General features: G+C 44.1%; 2 protein-coding genes across 38 annotated transcripts in view; one reads left to right on the top strand and one right to left on the bottom strand.

Annotated features, from left to right (window-relative positions):
* Positions 1–18,480, bottom strand: part of CDH18 (cadherin 18) — a 1,055,536-nt gene that overhangs the window by 605,848 nt on the left and 431,208 nt on the right. The gene's annotated exons all lie outside the window — the stretch shown is intronic.
* LOC106731726 (uncharacterized) overlaps positions 1–18,480 on the top strand; it is a 136,594-nt gene that overhangs the window by 54,771 nt on the left and 63,343 nt on the right. For 13 of the 35 annotated variants that reach the window (XR_012901783.1, XR_012901782.1, XR_012901781.1 and 10 more), the window contains 2 exons: positions 7,756–7,889; positions 12,787–12,873. The exons of 2 other annotated variants lie outside the window; for them this stretch is intronic. Coding sequence is in view for 5 of the 33 variants with exons in the window: in XM_075921439.1 (XP_075777554.1) it covers positions 2,268–2,275; positions 7,756–7,889 (142 nt within the window). In the remaining 28 variants the exon portion in view is untranslated. Of the gene's footprint in view, positions 1–2,208; positions 2,276–7,755; positions 7,890–12,742; positions 12,874–13,234; positions 13,344–18,480 lie in introns of those variants that run through there. 20 more of the 35 variants (XR_012901774.1, XR_012901773.1, XR_012901778.1 and 17 more) reach the window with 9 other exon arrangements.

Raw genomic sequence — 18,480 nt, 5'->3', positions numbered from 1 at the left:
ACATCAGGGGGAGAGGTGCCAGCGCAAGAGAGCGCCGCATTCAAAAGGGGAGCAGTGGAGGAAGGCAGAGGGGAGAGGAGACGGAGGAGAGTAATGGAGGGAGAGGGGAGAACAGAGGAGTGAGCTAGAGGACGGCAGTGGGCGGAGGAGTGAAGGGTAAGAGCGGAGGGGACGGGAGATGGAGGAGGTCAAAGAAGGCAGGAGGGAGATGGGGAGTGGAGCAGAGAGCAGAGTGTGGGGGCAGAGGACGTGAACGGAGAAGCAGAGGTAGGAAGTAGCTCAGAACAGAGACACTAAGGACCCCCCTCCCTCCATTACTCTCCTCTGTCTCCTCTCCCCTCTGCCTTCCTCCACTGCTCCCCTTTTGAATGCAGTGCTCTCTTGCGCCGGCACTTCTCCCCCTGATGTCAGGGACGCACGCACACTCTGGCCCTGCCCTACGCCCGTGTGCGGCTCCGCTTCTGGCTCCCGTCCCACAACTTGGTCCCCCTGCACGCCGCTTAGCTCGGCAGCCGCACAGGAGCAAGCGGTGCAGACTGCTGTCAGAAGCGACACAGACTGCTGCCCATGTAGCACAGAGGTCGGCGCTGTTGAAATGCGGGGCAGGTCACCCTCACCACTGCGGGGCAGCTCCGCCCCAACACAGCTCACCTGCTGCCAAAATCCATGGGTGAGTGGATTTGTTGAGCCCTGCAGATTTGTTTTCAGCATATTGGTGTGATCGCATCAAGCTCTAGCCATGAGGTTCGAGCAATGTGCGCACTTCTGCATCAGATGGCCCTCTCCCAGACACTTTATAAATGAGGCATGCCCGTCAGAGGCAGACATAGCCTCATGGCAAAATTCACACCATTTAAAGCCTGGGTATACAGGCATGAAGGAAAATGAGGTCGGGGATGAACCATGAAGAAAAAAATGGTCTTTTGTTGGGGGTTTTTTGACAAAAAAGTTGTGTTTTTTTTTGTTTTTTTGAAGGTAGCGGGTTGGGAGGGATTGAAAACTTGGAAAGGAGAGTAAAACTGAGGAGAATTAACTATTTGAGCCTTGGCTCCATGCGGCGCTGCTGCTTTGAAATGCTGCACTGGATCCCAAGATCAGCTGGGGAATCCCCATCTGATCCCGGGTTCCATTCAAATGCTGCGCAGAGCCTGGGGTCAGCTGGGAACTCCCCAGCTGATCCTGGGCTCCACTCGACATTTCAAAGCAGCAGCACTGCATGGAGCCATATATCAGTTGGGGACTCTCCAGCTGACTCCGGGTTCCATAGAAATGCCACAGGGAGCCTGGGGTCAGCTCAGGAGTCCCCAGCTGACTCCGGGCTCCACATAGCGCTGCCTCTTTGAAACACTGCAGAAGCATTTCAAAGGAGCAGCACCACACATCTGATCCACCGCAGCATTTCAAAGGGGCAGCACCACATGGAGCCCAGAGTACGGGCTCTGCAGTGCTACCGCTTTGAAATATCCACTCTTCCCCCCCCCCCCTTTGCTGACTCTGTCTGATAGAATCCTGAATCCTGTCTGGCAGGAATCAACTAGTCAACTTGACTGTTCAATAAGGATTTGCTTATCAAATAGTTAACTAGTCTTTAACATCCTTAGTCTACACTGAAGTGTTACAGCAGTGCACTATACCTGTGAGGATAAAGTGTTTCTGGAGAAGACATAAGTGTAGATTAATAGATTATGGGTACGATTAAACTATAAGTATTATCTCAATGATGAGAAGAAAAAGGAGGAAAGCTCGCTATGTTGGAGGTTAAGTGTAACTTTCCCTAACTCTAGCTAGGTTTTCATTATAATCTCCAGGGCTCAAAAAATCACTGAATCTACTCGCCCGTGGGCAGTAGATTACAGCTGGTCGACCTGTTCACCAGCAGCGTGCACATGCGCAATGCAGGTCTTGCGCATGTGCAGTGCGGGGCTGGCGAGTAGGTTTCACCACCGTTTGTCAAGCCCTGATAATCTCCATGTTCAAAACATGCCATGAATATGATATTCTGGTTATTGTGGAACTCTTTCTCTCCTTTTTTTCTAAAAATTAGTTTAACTTTTATGAATACGCTAATTTTAATTTTTCCTAGTCTCCGAAATTTGTCTTTTGGATTTGGACAATATTCATCCTTTTTATTTATAATTAAAAACAACTGGAGTAATTTAATCTATTTGTTCATCTGACTACTTTTAAAATTAAATTTTATTTTCACAGATAATTGCCTACACACATTGACCCTCCAGATATTTTGACATTGGAGCCAGTTCTCTCTGATGGTATGGTGTGTGGGGGTTTTTTTTTTCTGGAATCATTGATGCTTTTAAGTTTACTGACTTTTTTTTTAACAATAGCATATTGTACCATTTATTCTCTTGAGATAACCCTCCCAATACTGATGTGATGGAACATGGCCTCTTGGGAAGCCCAAAAGCTGTCTACATCTTTGCATCTTTGCCTCTGATGTGTCTGTCATGTTCTAAAGGCTGCTGACAGCTTGGCATTCACCATTTAATTTGATTTTTATGACCCACCCTTGATTTTATTTTAAAATTAATCTGCATATGTTTAGAATAAATATGATTTGCTGCAAGTCACAAGTATAATGTGCTGTGTATATGTCATTTCTATGGTTAACCCACCACTGCCAAATGTAGTGTTTTTAGGATGCGAAAAATGTATTTAAAATTATTCATAAAACATTGTTCGCTATTTGACTATTTCTTTGTTTTAACATGTTTTTTTTATCATAATAAGGAACATACATCCTGAATCCTTAGGCCACTTGTATATAATTTATATAATACTAAGGCAATCTAGGGCAAGTTGTATTTATTAAAAATTAATATCCACTATTTGAATGTTGCAAATTGTCATTCCTCTTTCCATTTTAGCTGCAATACCTCTTTACCAATGTAGGGGTAAACTGAGGCAGTCCATGGTATCTTGCTGAGAACTGAGAACTCAAATCCGAAATCATTAGACAAGCCTGGGAATACAGCACAGCAGTTAACTTGACTCTGGTTGTCCTGGCAACCACATTCCAAAAGGGCCTCACTTTGATAAGGCCAGTACCAAACAACCGCGCTGGATTGTTTTTCACTGTCTGCCTTATTTCTAGAAAATAAGCTCGGATCCCAAAGATCGCGCCAAGGCAATACCACCCCCGAAGTAGACGCATTATATTTCTGGCCAAAAAAATGACCATCAACATGCTTTTGTTTATGTTGGCTTATTTAGCTTGTTAGGAATAATTATTTGTATTAGTGATAATATGTTTAATTGGCAATGGGTGGGGATCCTGTGTAACCTTCATATTTTATTGGCTTATGTGCTCATAATGTTTCCACCGCTAGACCTATCAAATCACTTCCCTTCCGCCCATCTGTTGCCTATATAATCTAATGTATGTTTTGGTTAAGTCAGTACTCAGCAGGTTAATCCCAGGGGGGTACTCCACCAGCTGTGTGAACCAATAAATCCTCTGCTTATTTTCACCTGCACCCAGTGTGTCTGGAATTATTCCCTACAACCAAAATGTTTTATATGAAAGGTTAATATGAGCTGACATAACATCATACAGTAGAAAAATAAATGAGGCCATACTTGCTAGTGGAGTAGACCATTCCCTTTTGCTTGAATAGCAAATTGTTAGTGGGCTGGATTTTCATTAAAAAAATAGGTAAATTTAATGATCTAGATAAATGTTATATCTGCAACTAATTTATTACTTGGAAAATGTCTACTGTGTGAATTATTAGTACAGGCAATCTTTAAATCACATTTTTCTCACTTCTTTTCTATGGTAATATGCAAATTACTGGAGAAATTCTTATTTTTAAATGTTTTAAAGAGAAAATGGTGTCTCTCTTTAGTGTTTTCTAAAGCACTCTTTTATCACAGTGCCTAAGCCCTGATCTACTAAATTAGTACTGCATGACAATGTATAAAGTAAAATTCATAGCAGATTCCAACAAGCAGTAATTTTCCAAAGAATTGAGATAGCAACACTATCTCCAATACATTTCCAGGTGGAATGGATTTGGATGGGAGAAATCAATAGACTCATCCTGGTTTCAACACCAGTGAATTAGTAACATGACAAAAAACAAACAAACAAACAAACAAAAACACTGCTTCCCCTACCCATACTAGCTCTATTATGAAATTTTACACAGTTTGAATCATAGAAACCATGGAGTGAAGATTTACTATGAAGATTAATGATTTGGAAATGGCAGTAAATGGCCACTAAGAAGCCCTGTTCCCAGAGATATTAATCATTATGATTATTAGACCAGTGGTAAGATTGACAGGAGTGAAGGAGTTTCTCAAATGTGGGACTATGATCTGACAGTTCTAACTTCTATGAAGAAAACTAGTCCTCAATTAGTCCTTTTTGTATAGTTAAAGAATGCTACACACCATGAGCTTCTGATACATTTCAAAGTTCTGTTTGTATTAGCACCTGCATCAGCCACAAGGTCTACTGCTCCTGAGTCAGAGCATGGTTAGTCGAGCATGACCAAGAGCTGCAGTATAGCAGAGAAGCCGGTTCCGGTCAAAAGGCACTCCACTGCAGATATGTTTGAGACAACGTGGGAATTGATCGAACTGACTGCTAATTCACCCTCGTCTCCTGCAGAGTGCTGAGACCAGCCTCGGGCTCATGCTTAGTCATTGGCACTGGACACGGGTAGGCCCGCCCTGCCCTCAGTACCGGTGCCCCATGTGGTGCTGCTCTCCCCGGTGCTCATGTCTATACCGACACAGATGGGCCCTCCGGTACCAGTAGCCTCGCTCTCTCAGGAGTCCAGGGAGAACTTGGTGTCTAGCACACTTATCCTGGTGGCCCAATCCATGGCACCAGATCACCTGATGCTCCCACCGTCATTGCAGCACCAGGGCAAGCCAGCATCAGTTCAGCACATGGAAAGGCACCAATCCCCGGGTCCAGCCTCAGCCCCTCTTGCTCAGAGTCCGATGACTCAACGGATTCCATTGTAGAGTTGGTTCAGTCCAGAGCATTGCTATCTCAATCCCCTCCCAGCATTGCTTGGACTCCTGATGCCGATCCCGGTCCCGGTGCTGTTCTAGATCTTGACCAGGTCTCGGTGCCACTCTCACTCCCAGCACCACAAGCACCATGTCAGTGTTTTGGGCCAATCGCAGATCTGGCCTCCACAGTGGCAGCACCCAGACTAGTGGCCATTTTGGATCCTGTGGGTGTATGACCAGGCCCAAGGGAGTACTCTCTGCACGGTGGGATCCTCATGTTTGGGAATCTGGGCCCTACCCTTGTCCACCCCATTGCGTAGTGCCCCAGCACCGCAAACCTCAGCAGTATGGGGTGAATCCCCTCAGCCCCCATTGGAGGGTGATGAAGGGCCATCGGGGAAGTCTGCCCACTCTCAGTCATCGGAGCAGCTGCACGAACTGGAGGACTCAACAGTATATAAGTACTCATCGTCCTTCCCAACAAGGCCCTAGGATTGGCCTCTTCATCAATGCCAGCCATGGACTCCTGTGCCCATCAAGATCTCCTGGAGACTGGCCCAAAGTCTCAGGGTCCAGCTCCAGGGGCCTCTGAGAACTCCAACCCAGTGGTCGACATCCTGAACACAGAGGTGCCATCTCCTGTGGCATTGCCCTTGAATAAGACAGTGGGGAAAATCACCAAGGCCCTCTGACAGACATCAGTGTTTATTCTGCCTATGGACAAGAGGGCAGAATGGTGGTACTTTGACCCATAGGTGGGCCAGAAGCACATGTTCTCACATCCGTCTCTGGGCTCGATAGTGGTACATGCTGCTCCTTCCCTGGGGCCCTGTCCCACCCTTTCTAGCAGAGAAATAGGTCGGATTTCTCTAGACGCAGGGGCCATAATAATAATAACAGAAGCAGCAGGCATCCTTCTTGCTCATCTTCTGACCCGGGGGCGTGTCATTCCAGCTAGTCCCAGGTCTCAGGCTGAATCTTTGAAGGTGCGAGCAATGACAGCACACCAGTCTCAGACCAGAGGCCTTTTACCAATCCTCTTTTTCCCTTCCATTGTGCCTGGTGGCACATCATGATGGACCACTGGGTCCTGGCCACGGTGAGCATCTTCTCAGGCTGGAAGTAAAGAAGCTTCTTGACCTGGGGGTGGTAGAGGAGGTCCCCTGGGACATCAGGGGAAAGGGTTTCTACTGCTACTCCCAAAGGCAAAAGGTGGCTTCTGCCCCATTGTGGACCTGAGGAATCTAGTAAATCATAGTAAAGACAAAGTTCAAAATGGTAACCTTGGCCTTCATCATTCTTTCCCTAGCCATGGGAGACTGGTATGCTGCCCTCGATCTCATTTCCATTGCACCTGCACACAGGCAATTCATGACTATTATCAGTTTATGATCCTCCCCTTTGGCCTTTCTACAGCACCCAGGGTTTTTACAAAATATATGTCAGTAGTGGTTGCTTTCCTGAGGAAATGACGGGTCCAGGTTTATCTGTACCTGGACAATTGCCTTATAAGAGGTTCCTCCCTGTCCCAGATAATAAACCACATGTCCCTTGTCAGGGAGACATTCATCAGTCTGGGCCTTATCCTAAACAAAGCCAAATCCACCCTGGTCCCCCAGTCGTTCTCCACCATGATGGCCCAGTGTTGCATGAGGCTGCTGGGGCTCTTGATGGCCTGCAACAATGGTTGGCATAGACCCACAACCCAGTGTTCCAGCATATGGACATGCCAGTAACAGTGCCCACAGACGTGTTGAGATCCTTCGACTGGTGGCTTTGCGAGGATGTGGTCTGTGAAGGATGCCATTCCTCAGTCCTTCCCCATCCAGGGGACGGGTCCTGGCCATGTACGTCACTGCCCCGTCCCCCTTTGCACCTGCCTTTGCCTCCTGCCGTGGCGCTCAGCTGAGTTCTGCGCTGCTCAGCCAGGCTGCCACGGGGGAGCAAGCAGAGGAAGCGGTCATTTGGGCTCCCCCGTGGTGGCCTGACTGAGCGGCACAGAACTCAGCCGAGTGCCATGGCGGGAGGTGAAGGGGAGCGGGGCGCTGACATGTGGCATGACAGCGGCTCCAGGCCCCGCCCCCTAGCCATGAATGTCACCACCCCATCCCCCTTCGCCTCCTGCAGTGGCGCTTATCTGCCTTCTGCGCTGCTCAGCCAGGCTACTGTGGGGGAGTAAGCAGCGCAAGTGGTCGTTCAGGCCCTATGCTCCCCATGCAGCACTGGGGTGATGCATGGGGACTGTGGGGCCCAAACAGCCGCTTGCACCATTTGCTTTCCCGAGACGGCCCAGCTGAGCAGTGCAGAAGTCAGCTGAGCACCACGGCAGGTGGCGAAGGACGCTACAGAGGGAACAGCGCTGCCCGGAGACAACACCAAGCGTTACACCATTACGGAGTCACAGACATTGGGCTACTATATAAATGATGTATAGCTTGTAAGGTATCAAACACACATGTTACTGTTTATAATATAAAATAACAAAATTTAATATCCCTGTGAAGGGAAAAACACCTCAGCAATCTAACAGTTTGTTTGAAAGATTCTTGCTAAAGAAACAGAACAGGAATTACACCAATTATAAATAAGCAAGCATTCAAATATATTTTGGCAATGTGACCTGAACCCACAAATACACTGTGCCCTGAGCCAGTAATGAGAGTGACTTGAAGCCAGTAGTGTGTGACTCACTCTAAGCTCTGAAAATAAATCAGTGGAAGACGATATCAACTCACTAAGCCATCTTTTCTTTTGTCTTATGAATAGGCAAGTGACTGACAATAGAGAAGATATTGATCTAATTGCCTTGGGCACAGGATTAGAAACCATCTGGTTTTGGAGAAAGGGAAGAGGCTATTCTTCTTTTTGTCCTAACTGGCATGCAGAATCTGGTTCAAGAGGTAAATATAACTGGATCGCTTGGAAATAGTGACCATAGTATAATAAAATTTAACATCCCTGTGGAGGGAAATACACCTCAGCAGTCTAACACTGTGGCACTGAATTTCAAAAATGAGGAAGTTAGTTAAACAAAAATTAAAAGGTACAAAGTATAAAAGTAAAATCTCTGCAAGATGCATGGAAACTTTTCAAAGACACCATAATAGAGGCCCAACTTAAATGTATACCCCAAATTAAAAAACACAGTAAAAGAACCAAAAAAGTGCCACAGTGGCTTAACAACCAGGTAAAAGAAGCAGACACAGATAGAAAGATATGTTTTGAAAAGTGGAACTCAAATCCTAGTGAGGAAAATAGAAAGGACCATAAATTTTGTGAAAGTAAGTATAAAATATGGACAGTAATTCCATGCTCTAATAATAAGAATATAATAAAAAAAGCCAAAAAAGTGTTTTATGAACAGCTAGCCTAAAACTCAAAGTAATAGTAAAATGTTTTTTTAAGTACATCAGAAGCTGGAGGCTAGCTAAACAACCAGTGGGGCGCTTGGACAATTGAGATGCTAAAGGAGCACTCAGAAATGATAAAGTCATAGCAGAGAAGCTAAATGAATTCTTTGCTTCAGTCTTCACGGCTCAGGATTTTGGGGAGATTCCCAAACCTGAGCCTTTCTTTTTAGGTGACAAATCTGAGGAATTGAGGTGTCATTATAGGAGGTTTTGGAACAAATTGATAAACTGAACAGTAACAAATCACCAGGACCAGATGGCATGCACCCAAGAGTTCTGAAAGAACTCAAATGGGAAATTGCAGAACTATTAACAGTGGTTTGTAACTTATCCTTTAAATCAGCTTCTGTACCTAATGATTGGAAAATAGCTAACGTGATGCCAATATTTAAAAAGGGCTCTAGAGGTGATCCTAGCAATTACAGTCTCACATCAGTACCAGGCAAATTAGTTAAAACTATAGTAAAGAATAAAATTGTCAGACACATGGATGAATATAATTTGTTCAGAGAAAGTCAACATGGTTTCTGTAAAGGGAAATCATGCTTTACTAATCAGCTAGAGTTCTTTGAGGGGGGGTTCAACAAACTTGGGCAAGGGATATCCAGTGGATATAGTATAATTAGATTTCCAGAAAGCCTTTGACGAGGTCCCTCACCAAAGGCTCTTAAGTAAAGTAAGTTGTCATGGGATAAGAGGGAAGGTCCTTTCATGGATTGATAACTGGTTAAAAGACAGGAAACAAAGAGTAAATGGTAAGTTTTCCAAAAGGAGAGAGGTAACTAGTGAGGTCCCCCCAAGGGTCTTTTCTGGGACCCATCCTATTCAATTTATTTATAAATTATGTAGACAAAGGGGTAAACAGTGAGGTGCCAAAGTTTGCAGATGATACCAAACTGCTCAAAATAGTTAAGACCAAATGAGACTGTGAAAAGCTTCAAAAAGATCTCACCAAACTAAGGGTACGTCTAGACTACCGCGTTTTATCGACGGAAGTTTTGTCGACAGATACTGTCGACAAAACTTCCGTCGACAATTTGCGTCCAGACACATGGAGTTCTGTCGACAAAGCAAGCCGCTTTGTCGACAGAACTCCGTAGTCTGGACGCAGTGTTACAGGCAATAACACCTTCTGTCGACAGAGTTCTGTCGACAGAAAGTGTTATGCCTCGTAAAATGAGGTATACCAGCGTCGACAAAACCGCGGAGTTCTGTCGACGTTATGTAGACGCTGGTATTGTTTTGTCGACAAAAGTCCACTTTTGTCGACAAAACTAGGTAGTCTAGACACACCCTAAGTGATTGGGTAATAAAATTGCAAATAAAATTTAATGTTGATAAATGTAAAATAATGCACATTGGAAAACATAATCCCAACTATATATACAATATGATGGGGACTAATTTGGCTACAACTACTCAAGAGAAAGATCTTGGAGTCCTTGTGGATAGTTCTCTGAACACTTCCACTCAGTGTGCAGCAGCATTCAAAAAAGCAAATAGAATGGTAGGAGTCATTAAGAAAGGGAAAGAGAATAAGACAGAAAATAGCTTATTGCCTCTATATAAAACCATGCTAGGCCCACATCTTGAATATTGCGTACAGATGTGGTCTCCTCATCTCAAAAAAGATATATTGGCATTGAAAAAGGTTCAGAAAAGGGCAACAAAAATGATTAGGGTTTTGGAACAGATCCCATTTGAAGAGAGATTAGACTTTTCAGTTTAGAAAAGAGGAGACTGAGGGGAGATATGTTAGAGATCTATAAAATTATGACTGATATAGAAGAAGTGAATAAAGAAAAGTTATTTACTTATTCCCAAAATATAAGAGCTAGGATTCACCATATGAAATTAATAGGCAGCAGGTTTAAAACAAACAAAAGGAAGTTTTTCTTCACTTAGTGCACAGTCAACCTGTGGAACTCTTTGCCAGAGGATGTGGTGAAGGCTAGGACTTTAACAGGTTTCAAAAAAGAGCTAGATAGATTCATGGAGGTTAAGTCCATCAATAGCTGCTAGCCAGGATGGGTAGGAATGGTGTCCCTAGCCTCTGTTTCTCTGGAGGTGGGTGACAGGGGAGGGATCATGTGAGGATTACCTGTTGTGATCCTTCCCTCTGGGGCATCTGGTTTTGGCCACTGTGAGCAAACAGGATACTGGGCTAGATGGACCTTTGGTCTGACGCAGTATAACTGTTTTTATGTTATGTTTCATAATAAACAGCTTTTCCATTGCTTTCTCCAGCATTTTTCTCTATCGTTGTTTCATTTCCTGAAAGTTTTGTGCTTAACAATCTCCTTTGATAAAACTCCTGGAGACCGGTACCATCAAACAGATCACCTGAGAGGCTTATGAAACTTACAAAATAATATATACGTGACCCTCTCATTCTCCTTACCTGCCATCAAGGGTGATTGCGGGAAAAACATAATTAAAAGCAATTTAGAAGACTTAACTAAGACTCCCTACCCTGACATGGGTATTCTGCACCCAAAGAAGTAGGGCCAATTTCTGTATCCATGGATACTTGCTTCAGTCCAGAATAGGCAAGGCCCTTTGGGTCATGAAAGAAAAGCTGTTGCAGCCTCAAATCTGATTCAGGCAGTGGGTCTCTAGGGATGATCTAATGGCTAAACAATGCCTACTTCAAAGTCTTTGTGGAAGTCTGGGTGAAATCTGGGGAGCTTAGCTAGGGAGTTATCAAAGAGAATCAGTGATGACTATCTATCTTATCAGTACTTTAAGTGACAAACAACTTCAGAACAGATCAGTCAGCTAGCAAGGGACAGGGCCACCTTCAAAGCTGCCCTACACTCCAAAAGAAAGGGAAGCAGAAGGTTGTAAAGGATAAAAAACACTAGATTAACGCAAACCAATATTTTATAGCCTGATCAAGTCTAATTATACTTCTGCTTATGCTAAATAGCCTTATTAATCAAAAGGAGCAAGATAATCAGTTATTAAGATGATAGTCAAGTGAGCATTTTAAATTATGTTGTGATGTATCACCAGGGATGTCAAAACTTCCGTTTCATGTAAGTGCTCATAATGTATTTACATATAAAAAATCAAAATAACCAACCAAAATAAGGAGCTTCAGCCGAGTTAGTCTGTTACAGAAAAAAACAACAAATAGTAGCACTTTATAGACTAACAAAACATGTAGATGGTATCATGAGCTTTCGTGGGCATAGCCCACTTTTGTATTTTTCAGTTAGACTGAGTACATCAAATATTTTTCATGATGTAGGGATTTTTTCATGAGGAAGAGACTTTCCAGAGAGAGTTCAGCAGGCCCCCAATTTGAAGTCTTGTCCAAAAATGCATGGCAAGTTATAAAAGACTACCTTACACCAGATCATGAAATAATAGCAATCAGCAATACAAAAAAGATTTATTGGGGTGAATCCCTTTGAAGTAGGAATAAGATCCTCCGGAAAAGGGCTTTTTTTCTGGAGGATTGGGGCCAGTGTAGACGCTCTTTTCCGGCTTTTCTAAAAGCCGGAAAAAAGCGGCGGACATTTTTATTTAAATGCCGCGGGGGATATTTAAATCCCCCGCGCATTTCCCTATTGCGATTTCAAAAATTACTATGCCCCTTCCGGAAAAGGGGCCAATGTAGACGTAGCCTTGTCGTACTTCTACTGTAGGCATACCCTGAGACTCTGTGGCTACAGTGCATGTAGGGAACTGTAATTTGCTTCTCCGTGAGCTAGAGGTCTGAATCTAGTCCACTTATTACTTTTAACCTTTTTTCATAACTCTGTCCCTTCCTCCATCACTACTGTCTCTCTTCACTGAATTCATTCCAACATATACATTCTACTTGTATCAAAGTGCCTAGAATTGTATGCAGCATTAAAGGTGTGGATTCACAGAATTACACGGAGGTGGGTTAAGAATTCTCTGTGCTGTGATTTTATTCCTTGCAGTTATCCAGCCACAAATCACAATGTTTCCCTCCCTTGCTATATTGCATTGAAAACTTCTGTCCAGCTAACTGTTCACTGCTGCTTCCTAGTTCTCTTTCCTTAGTGCTACTTTCCAGGGATGTTTCCTTATTATTAGATAATATGATTTCAGATTTTCCCTCAAAGATAATAACAGTACTACAAACTAGAAATAATTCTATTACATCCTATCTGCCTTTTTTCCCTGCCTTTTCTCCAGAAAACTTCCACTAAATAGGAGTTTTGTCTGGACAAGAACAACAAGATAGATCGACAAATTTCAAACTACCCTAGGATCCTTTTTAATATTTCACTGTTCTTGCTGGTGTTTCTAACACCTTCAGCATTATTTGTGAATCTCATTAATATACTATTTACTCCCTCTTCCAGGTCAGTAATGAGAATATTAATGAAAATATGTCTGATCCCTGCAGCATCTGCTGGACACTTCCTTTCAACAAGGTACACTGCTGTTTGTCATTAACACATGTTTGGGATTCTCACGAATTTTCATTGAATTGGTAAGTTGGGGTGACACCACAGGACTTTTGCCAGTCCCCTTTTAATGAAAAAGAAAAAAATTGAGACGTTTCAGTCTCCTTTTTTTGCAGAGCAGCATTGAAAACAAACTGTCCCTGTTACTTAATCAGGAGGGTTCAAAAGAACAAGCAGCAAACTCCATTTCTGTAGCATGTGGGCAAAAAGACTTTATAGCCAGTCGGATATGACCCCCCCACTCTATTGGCATCTAGTTGGCTGAACATACCCCTCTGCTTTCCTCCTTCCCTTGACCCTGGCTCTCTGAGCTACAATTTATGTTAGGTGTCAACCAATACATTTTATGTTAGCTTGTTGCTATGTCGTCTTGTTATGGTAACTCAGGGCTACTCAACATGCGGCCTGTGGAGCAGTTTGAGTTTACACAGGGCTCAACATATTGGCCCACAGGTGGGATCCTTTGAACATGGCCTCCACTGGGAACATGCTCCACAATGAGGTGAGCATTGAAAGATGCAAGCGGACGGGCTAGCTGGAACAACAGGGTGTTGCATTTCTAGCCCCCAGGGAGCAGGTGCCAGGAGCACTGGGGCATTGTGGGAAGTGCTGGCTGCTTAGCCTTGTGGGCAGAGCCTGGGAGATGTTGACTGACTTACACTGGCCACATTTGAGTCCGGCACTGTGGCTTACGGCTTAATCTTTGTATTCATGCCCCGCAGTGTGAAATAAGCTAATTGCATATTTTGGCATATATATTTGCATGTATATACAACCACACTTAAGCTGCAGCCCTCAGCATGTGCTGCGAGTATCATTATTACTCCCTGGGCTTCCAAAGTTTAGTAGCCCTGTGTTAACCCACATCATTTATTCTAAATTTTTTTTTGTTATGTCAAGGTCATAAGGCCAGACTTTGCTTAGAAACCATATTGCTTAATGTATGCTTATAATATGTATATAGTCTAGAAAAAGCGAAGCCTCCTGCACATCCAAAAGGATCTCCCAGGGAACCGTGGGGAAGCTGACACCTGGCCAGCACTCCAGCCAACTACGAAATCAAAAGTACTACACCGCACTTGCAGCCTGCCTCCAAACTGCCAGCATGAATGGGTGTGTGTGTGTGTGTGTGTGTGTGTGTGTGAGAGAGAGAGAGAGAGAGAAAGAGAAAGAGAGAGAAAATCTGTACCAATAAACAACCCCAGAAGCAATACTGGTCCAGCCCAGCCTTTGTCTGGGTTTGTTCTTCAGCAGGGTTGAGAAAGTGCAACAGACCTAATGATCCTAATACCAGGGTTCCCTCTAAGGTGTGCGGGTGCTCACCAAAAAATGTGTCTCCCTCCCAACTTCCCCTGAAGAGCCATGCAGTGGCTGCTCAGATGCTCTGGGGCTGGGCTGCATGGTGGGTGCCTGCCCCGCCCCAGGAGCAGCAGGGCAGCCACCAAGCGGCCCTGGCCCTTGCTTCAGTCCTTCCCCAGGGCTGAAGCTGTGGGCACGTGGCAGGCAGCTGCTCCTCGTCAAAGCCACATTGCAGGTGGCTAGGTGGTTGGCTGCTCCGCTGGCCCTGGCTGGAGTCAGAGCCAGAACCATGTTACGGGCAACACAGCCCCAGCTGGGGTCAAAGCTGTAGGCTGCATGGCAGGCAACGACTGCTCTGGAGGCCCTGGCTGGGGCTGGAACTGATCTTGCCAAGTCCCACAGCCCTGGAGCAGCCCACCAGCTCATTGTAAGTAGTTACCATCACCCAGTAAGGGTGAATATGTTAACCATTTACATCTCTATTTTGAATTGGAGTTTAATAGTTGAGCTTTCTCGTATTATATTGAGTGTGTGCGCACGCGTGCTAGGTTGGTTTTTGTTTTTAAACCACCCAGATGGTGGCTTTTTTAAAGCTTTTTAATGATTTTAACAAAGAAGTATTATTTTTTGTGTTTTATAGCAATATCTATAATTATTTTTAAATGTTTATTTTAATGCTCATTTTTATTGTTTATTATAATTTAATTGCTTTATTATTGACAAAGGTATTTAGGGTGTTTATTTTGGGTTTCTGTTTTTATTTTCACTTTTTTATGTTAAATATTAATCATTAAGGAAAAACAGGTAAACTTTGTGAAAGCATCAGGCCACTTGAAGAGCTAACTAAGTGTCTACACTAGCCCCCTAGTTCGAACTAGAGAGGCTAATGTAAGCATTCGAAGTTGAAAATGAAGCCTGGGATTTAAATATCCCGGGCTTTATTTGCATCTTCCCGTCCAGTCATCATTTTTAAATCCCCCTAGTCCGAACTAACTGCCCGCGGCTATATGCGGCAGCCAAACGTTAACTCGAACTAAGTCCTTATCTTATCTTAACTAAATTTTTTATAAACAATTTAAATGGGATTGTTCTTGTACCCGCTGCAATCATCACAATTCATTATTTACAGCCTCATTTGTTAGGAAGCACCCGTTTTCTTCAGAATGACTGTAAGGCCTTCTGACTCCTGTGTGGTGACACATCACATAATGCAGGGGTGGTCAATAAGCAGATTGTGGGACAAATACAATACATTGGCATCTAGGGTTAGCCATAATAATAAAGATGCATGAGTGAAAGTGCTTATTTAACTGCTCTTTTTATTCTTTGTGACTTGGAAAGGGCTCTTTTAGTATTCTTTCTTTCATAGCATTTTATTTATAGATAGATAGATTGTAACTGGGGGTGTGTGCAATGGTGACATATATCCAAACAAGCGCACACCACCTCAATATTGGTACACAAGACAAAACTCTGCTCATGGATAGAAAATCTTAGTGGGAACACTGCCACACACAACAGCCTTTTATAGGAAATGGATCAGCTGTGTTTTCCACAGAATCATTTCACTAAGCCTCTCTTAGCCCTGCATATAATGCTTAGCTCTGTGTATAACGGAGGGCAAGAAACAGGGAGAGAGCAAATCATTTTTTCATAGGTCTTCCCAAAATACTAAAGCCAATATAATGTGCGAGTATCTCTGATTAGTTGATTTACCCATCATTGCTCAAGTCCTTCAGAACAGGAGGCTAGCAGTGGGGGATGCAGGAATCAGGGTGGGGCTTAGGAATGTGGGGGGCTCGAAATATGTGGGTTGCAGGATTCAGGATTGGAGGGTGAGGAGGAGCTCAGGAAAGGGAATGGGGGTGTCAGAGTTAGGACAGGAGGTTAGGAGATGTGAGGGAGCTCAGATGAAGGGGTGTAAGAGTCTGAGCATGGCATGGGGACAGCCTCAGGGGAGGATAAAGAGAAAGCTGCATACCAAATTTGGCTCTCTAGCTCTTACCATTTAGAAGGAGTTCTTGAACAAACAGAATCACAGACAGACAGAGGCACAAACTCTCTCAAATATTTAGTATATTATGGAATTGAATTGCCTGCTGCTCTCTCAGGCATTTGTGCACTGCATCTATTGTTCCCTTTCTGCATGCTATGAAAGTACTGTTAAGAATATATGGGGAACACCACCTTGTAGTTCTTGCACATCCTTACGAGTTGCTCCAACAATGCAGGAAGTGAATTATAGCCAGTAATCACATAAGAATGGCCATACTGGGTCAGACCACAGGTCCATCTAGCCCTGTATCCTGTCTGCCGACCGTGGCCAATACCAGACGCCCCAGAGGGAGGCAATACAACAGCTAATATGCTAAAAACAGAGTATAGCTGCATTAACAGGAGAGCCACCCCAAATAGATACCAGTCCAAAGTGCTAGGCATATATCCAAAGTGCCTAGCCTCTATTCCTGCTCACACAGCTGTGGCTACTCTATAATTGTATACTCCACACAATGCAATACTAGAGTTGCCGTACCTCTTGTAGCTGGAATTTATACTTTCTGCTCGAAGTGTAAACATAACCAAAGTGATTTGCCCAGGGTCACAGAGGAATTGAACCGGAGTCTTAGGCTACTACCTTAATTATAAAGCCTACTAGTAAGTGACGAGGGAACTTTGCGAACAGGGGCAGCTAACAGGGAGTTTTCTGAGGGAGTTTAGAGGGGGGAGTTGGAAAGGGGCTAAGTACACTTGACATTCTTTAAAACTTCTAAACTAAACTAAAACACAAATTACCTGATTTAAATAAAAAGACTATCAATAATCTAGTTATTTGTAGGAGAGAATTTAGGCAGAAGCCCAGCAGCAGAGTTGGAGCTATAATGTTTATTGCACGCAGTGCTTTTTTTGTGACGGAACTGCCTGGTACTCAGTACTGGCACCTCTAGACGCAGTACTGGCACCTCCAGTCAGAGCTCAGCAACTTTTCCCCTGCAGTACCAGCACCTTTTTTTACAAAAAAAAAAAAAGCACTGATTGCACCCAATGTAACATGTATGATACCTGCCCTATGGACAGGCGGCATAAGTGTGCATTCGGTGCAAGGACCTTCTGGCCCTCAGAGACTGCATACAGGCTTTGGAGGGTAGGGTGGCTGAACTGGAGAAGCTAAGGGAGGCAGAGAGGTACGTAGATGAGGCTTCCTGGAACACTGACCCACGTCCAGTCAGATAGCTCCTGTGCTGTAGAGGAGGATGAAAAGCTCAGAGAAGGAGAACAGTCAACTGGAGCAGAGGGAAATGATCCCATAGTTGGGAACCTCATTCCAGATTATGTGGTATCCTCTCCCACTGAAGATACCTCTCCAGTGGAGGGAACTCCAGTCACTAGGAAAAGGCAAGTGTTAGGAGGATTTGATCATTAAAATCATAGATGGCTGGGTTTGTCATGACCACAAGAATCATATGCTGACTTGCTTGCCTAGTCCAAAGGTTGCAGAGCTCTCGAGACATCTAGAGTCTACATGACAGCAGTCTAGAGACATCTAGTCTTATGTGGAGTGCTGGGAAGGAGCTGGTGGTCGTGGTAAGTGTAGGTACCAATGACATAAGGAAGAGTAAGAGAGAGGTTCTGGAGGCCAAAGTTAGATTTCTAGGAAAGAGATTGAAATCCAGGACCTCTATGGTAGCGTTCTCTGAAATGCTTCCAGTTCCACACGCAAGGCCAGGTAAGCAGGCAGACCTTCAGAGTCTCAATGCATGGATGAGACGATGTAGAGAGGAGGGGTTTAGATTTATTAGGATCTGGGGAAACTTTTGTGGTAGGGGGGAGCCTGCACAGGAAGGATGGGCTCCACCTAAACCAAAATGGAACCAGATTGGTGGCACTAAACATTAAAAAGGTCGTAGAGCAGTTTTTAAAGGGCAGGGAAAAGCCGAGTGTGGAGATCACATGGATCAGACAGAGACATCTCTTAGGGGAGGGTCTATTACTAGAGATTCTCTATGGGTAGAGAAGTAACACGAGGAGTAACAGCTAATTCGAGTTAGGGGTTTACTTCAAACTCCCATTTCACTGCCGCGTGTAAATGTAGGCAGTTATTCCAGGCTAGTCAGTTTCCAAAAATGGCGACCGCCCGGAACATGCTTCATTTGTAATTTCGGTCACCCTCATTAGCCTCCCTAATTCGAACTAGGGGGCTAATATAGATGTACCCTATGTTCTAGTCAGGAGGAGAGGATGGATACTGAACCTCTCATCCCCAAACCCACCCCAGAACAATGATGTAAAGGAAGAAAAACAAAACTTATTTGAGTTAAGGACCCGAGTAATACCAG

The sequence above is a fragment of the Pelodiscus sinensis genome, chromosome 2 (genome assembly GCF_049634645.1).
Source record: "Pelodiscus sinensis isolate JC-2024 chromosome 2, ASM4963464v1, whole genome shotgun sequence".
NCBI lineage: Eukaryota > Metazoa > Chordata > Testudines > Trionychidae > Pelodiscus > Pelodiscus sinensis.
The sequence above is the reverse complement of the archived record's forward strand: the minus strand, read 5'-3'. Positions and strand labels throughout refer to the sequence as shown.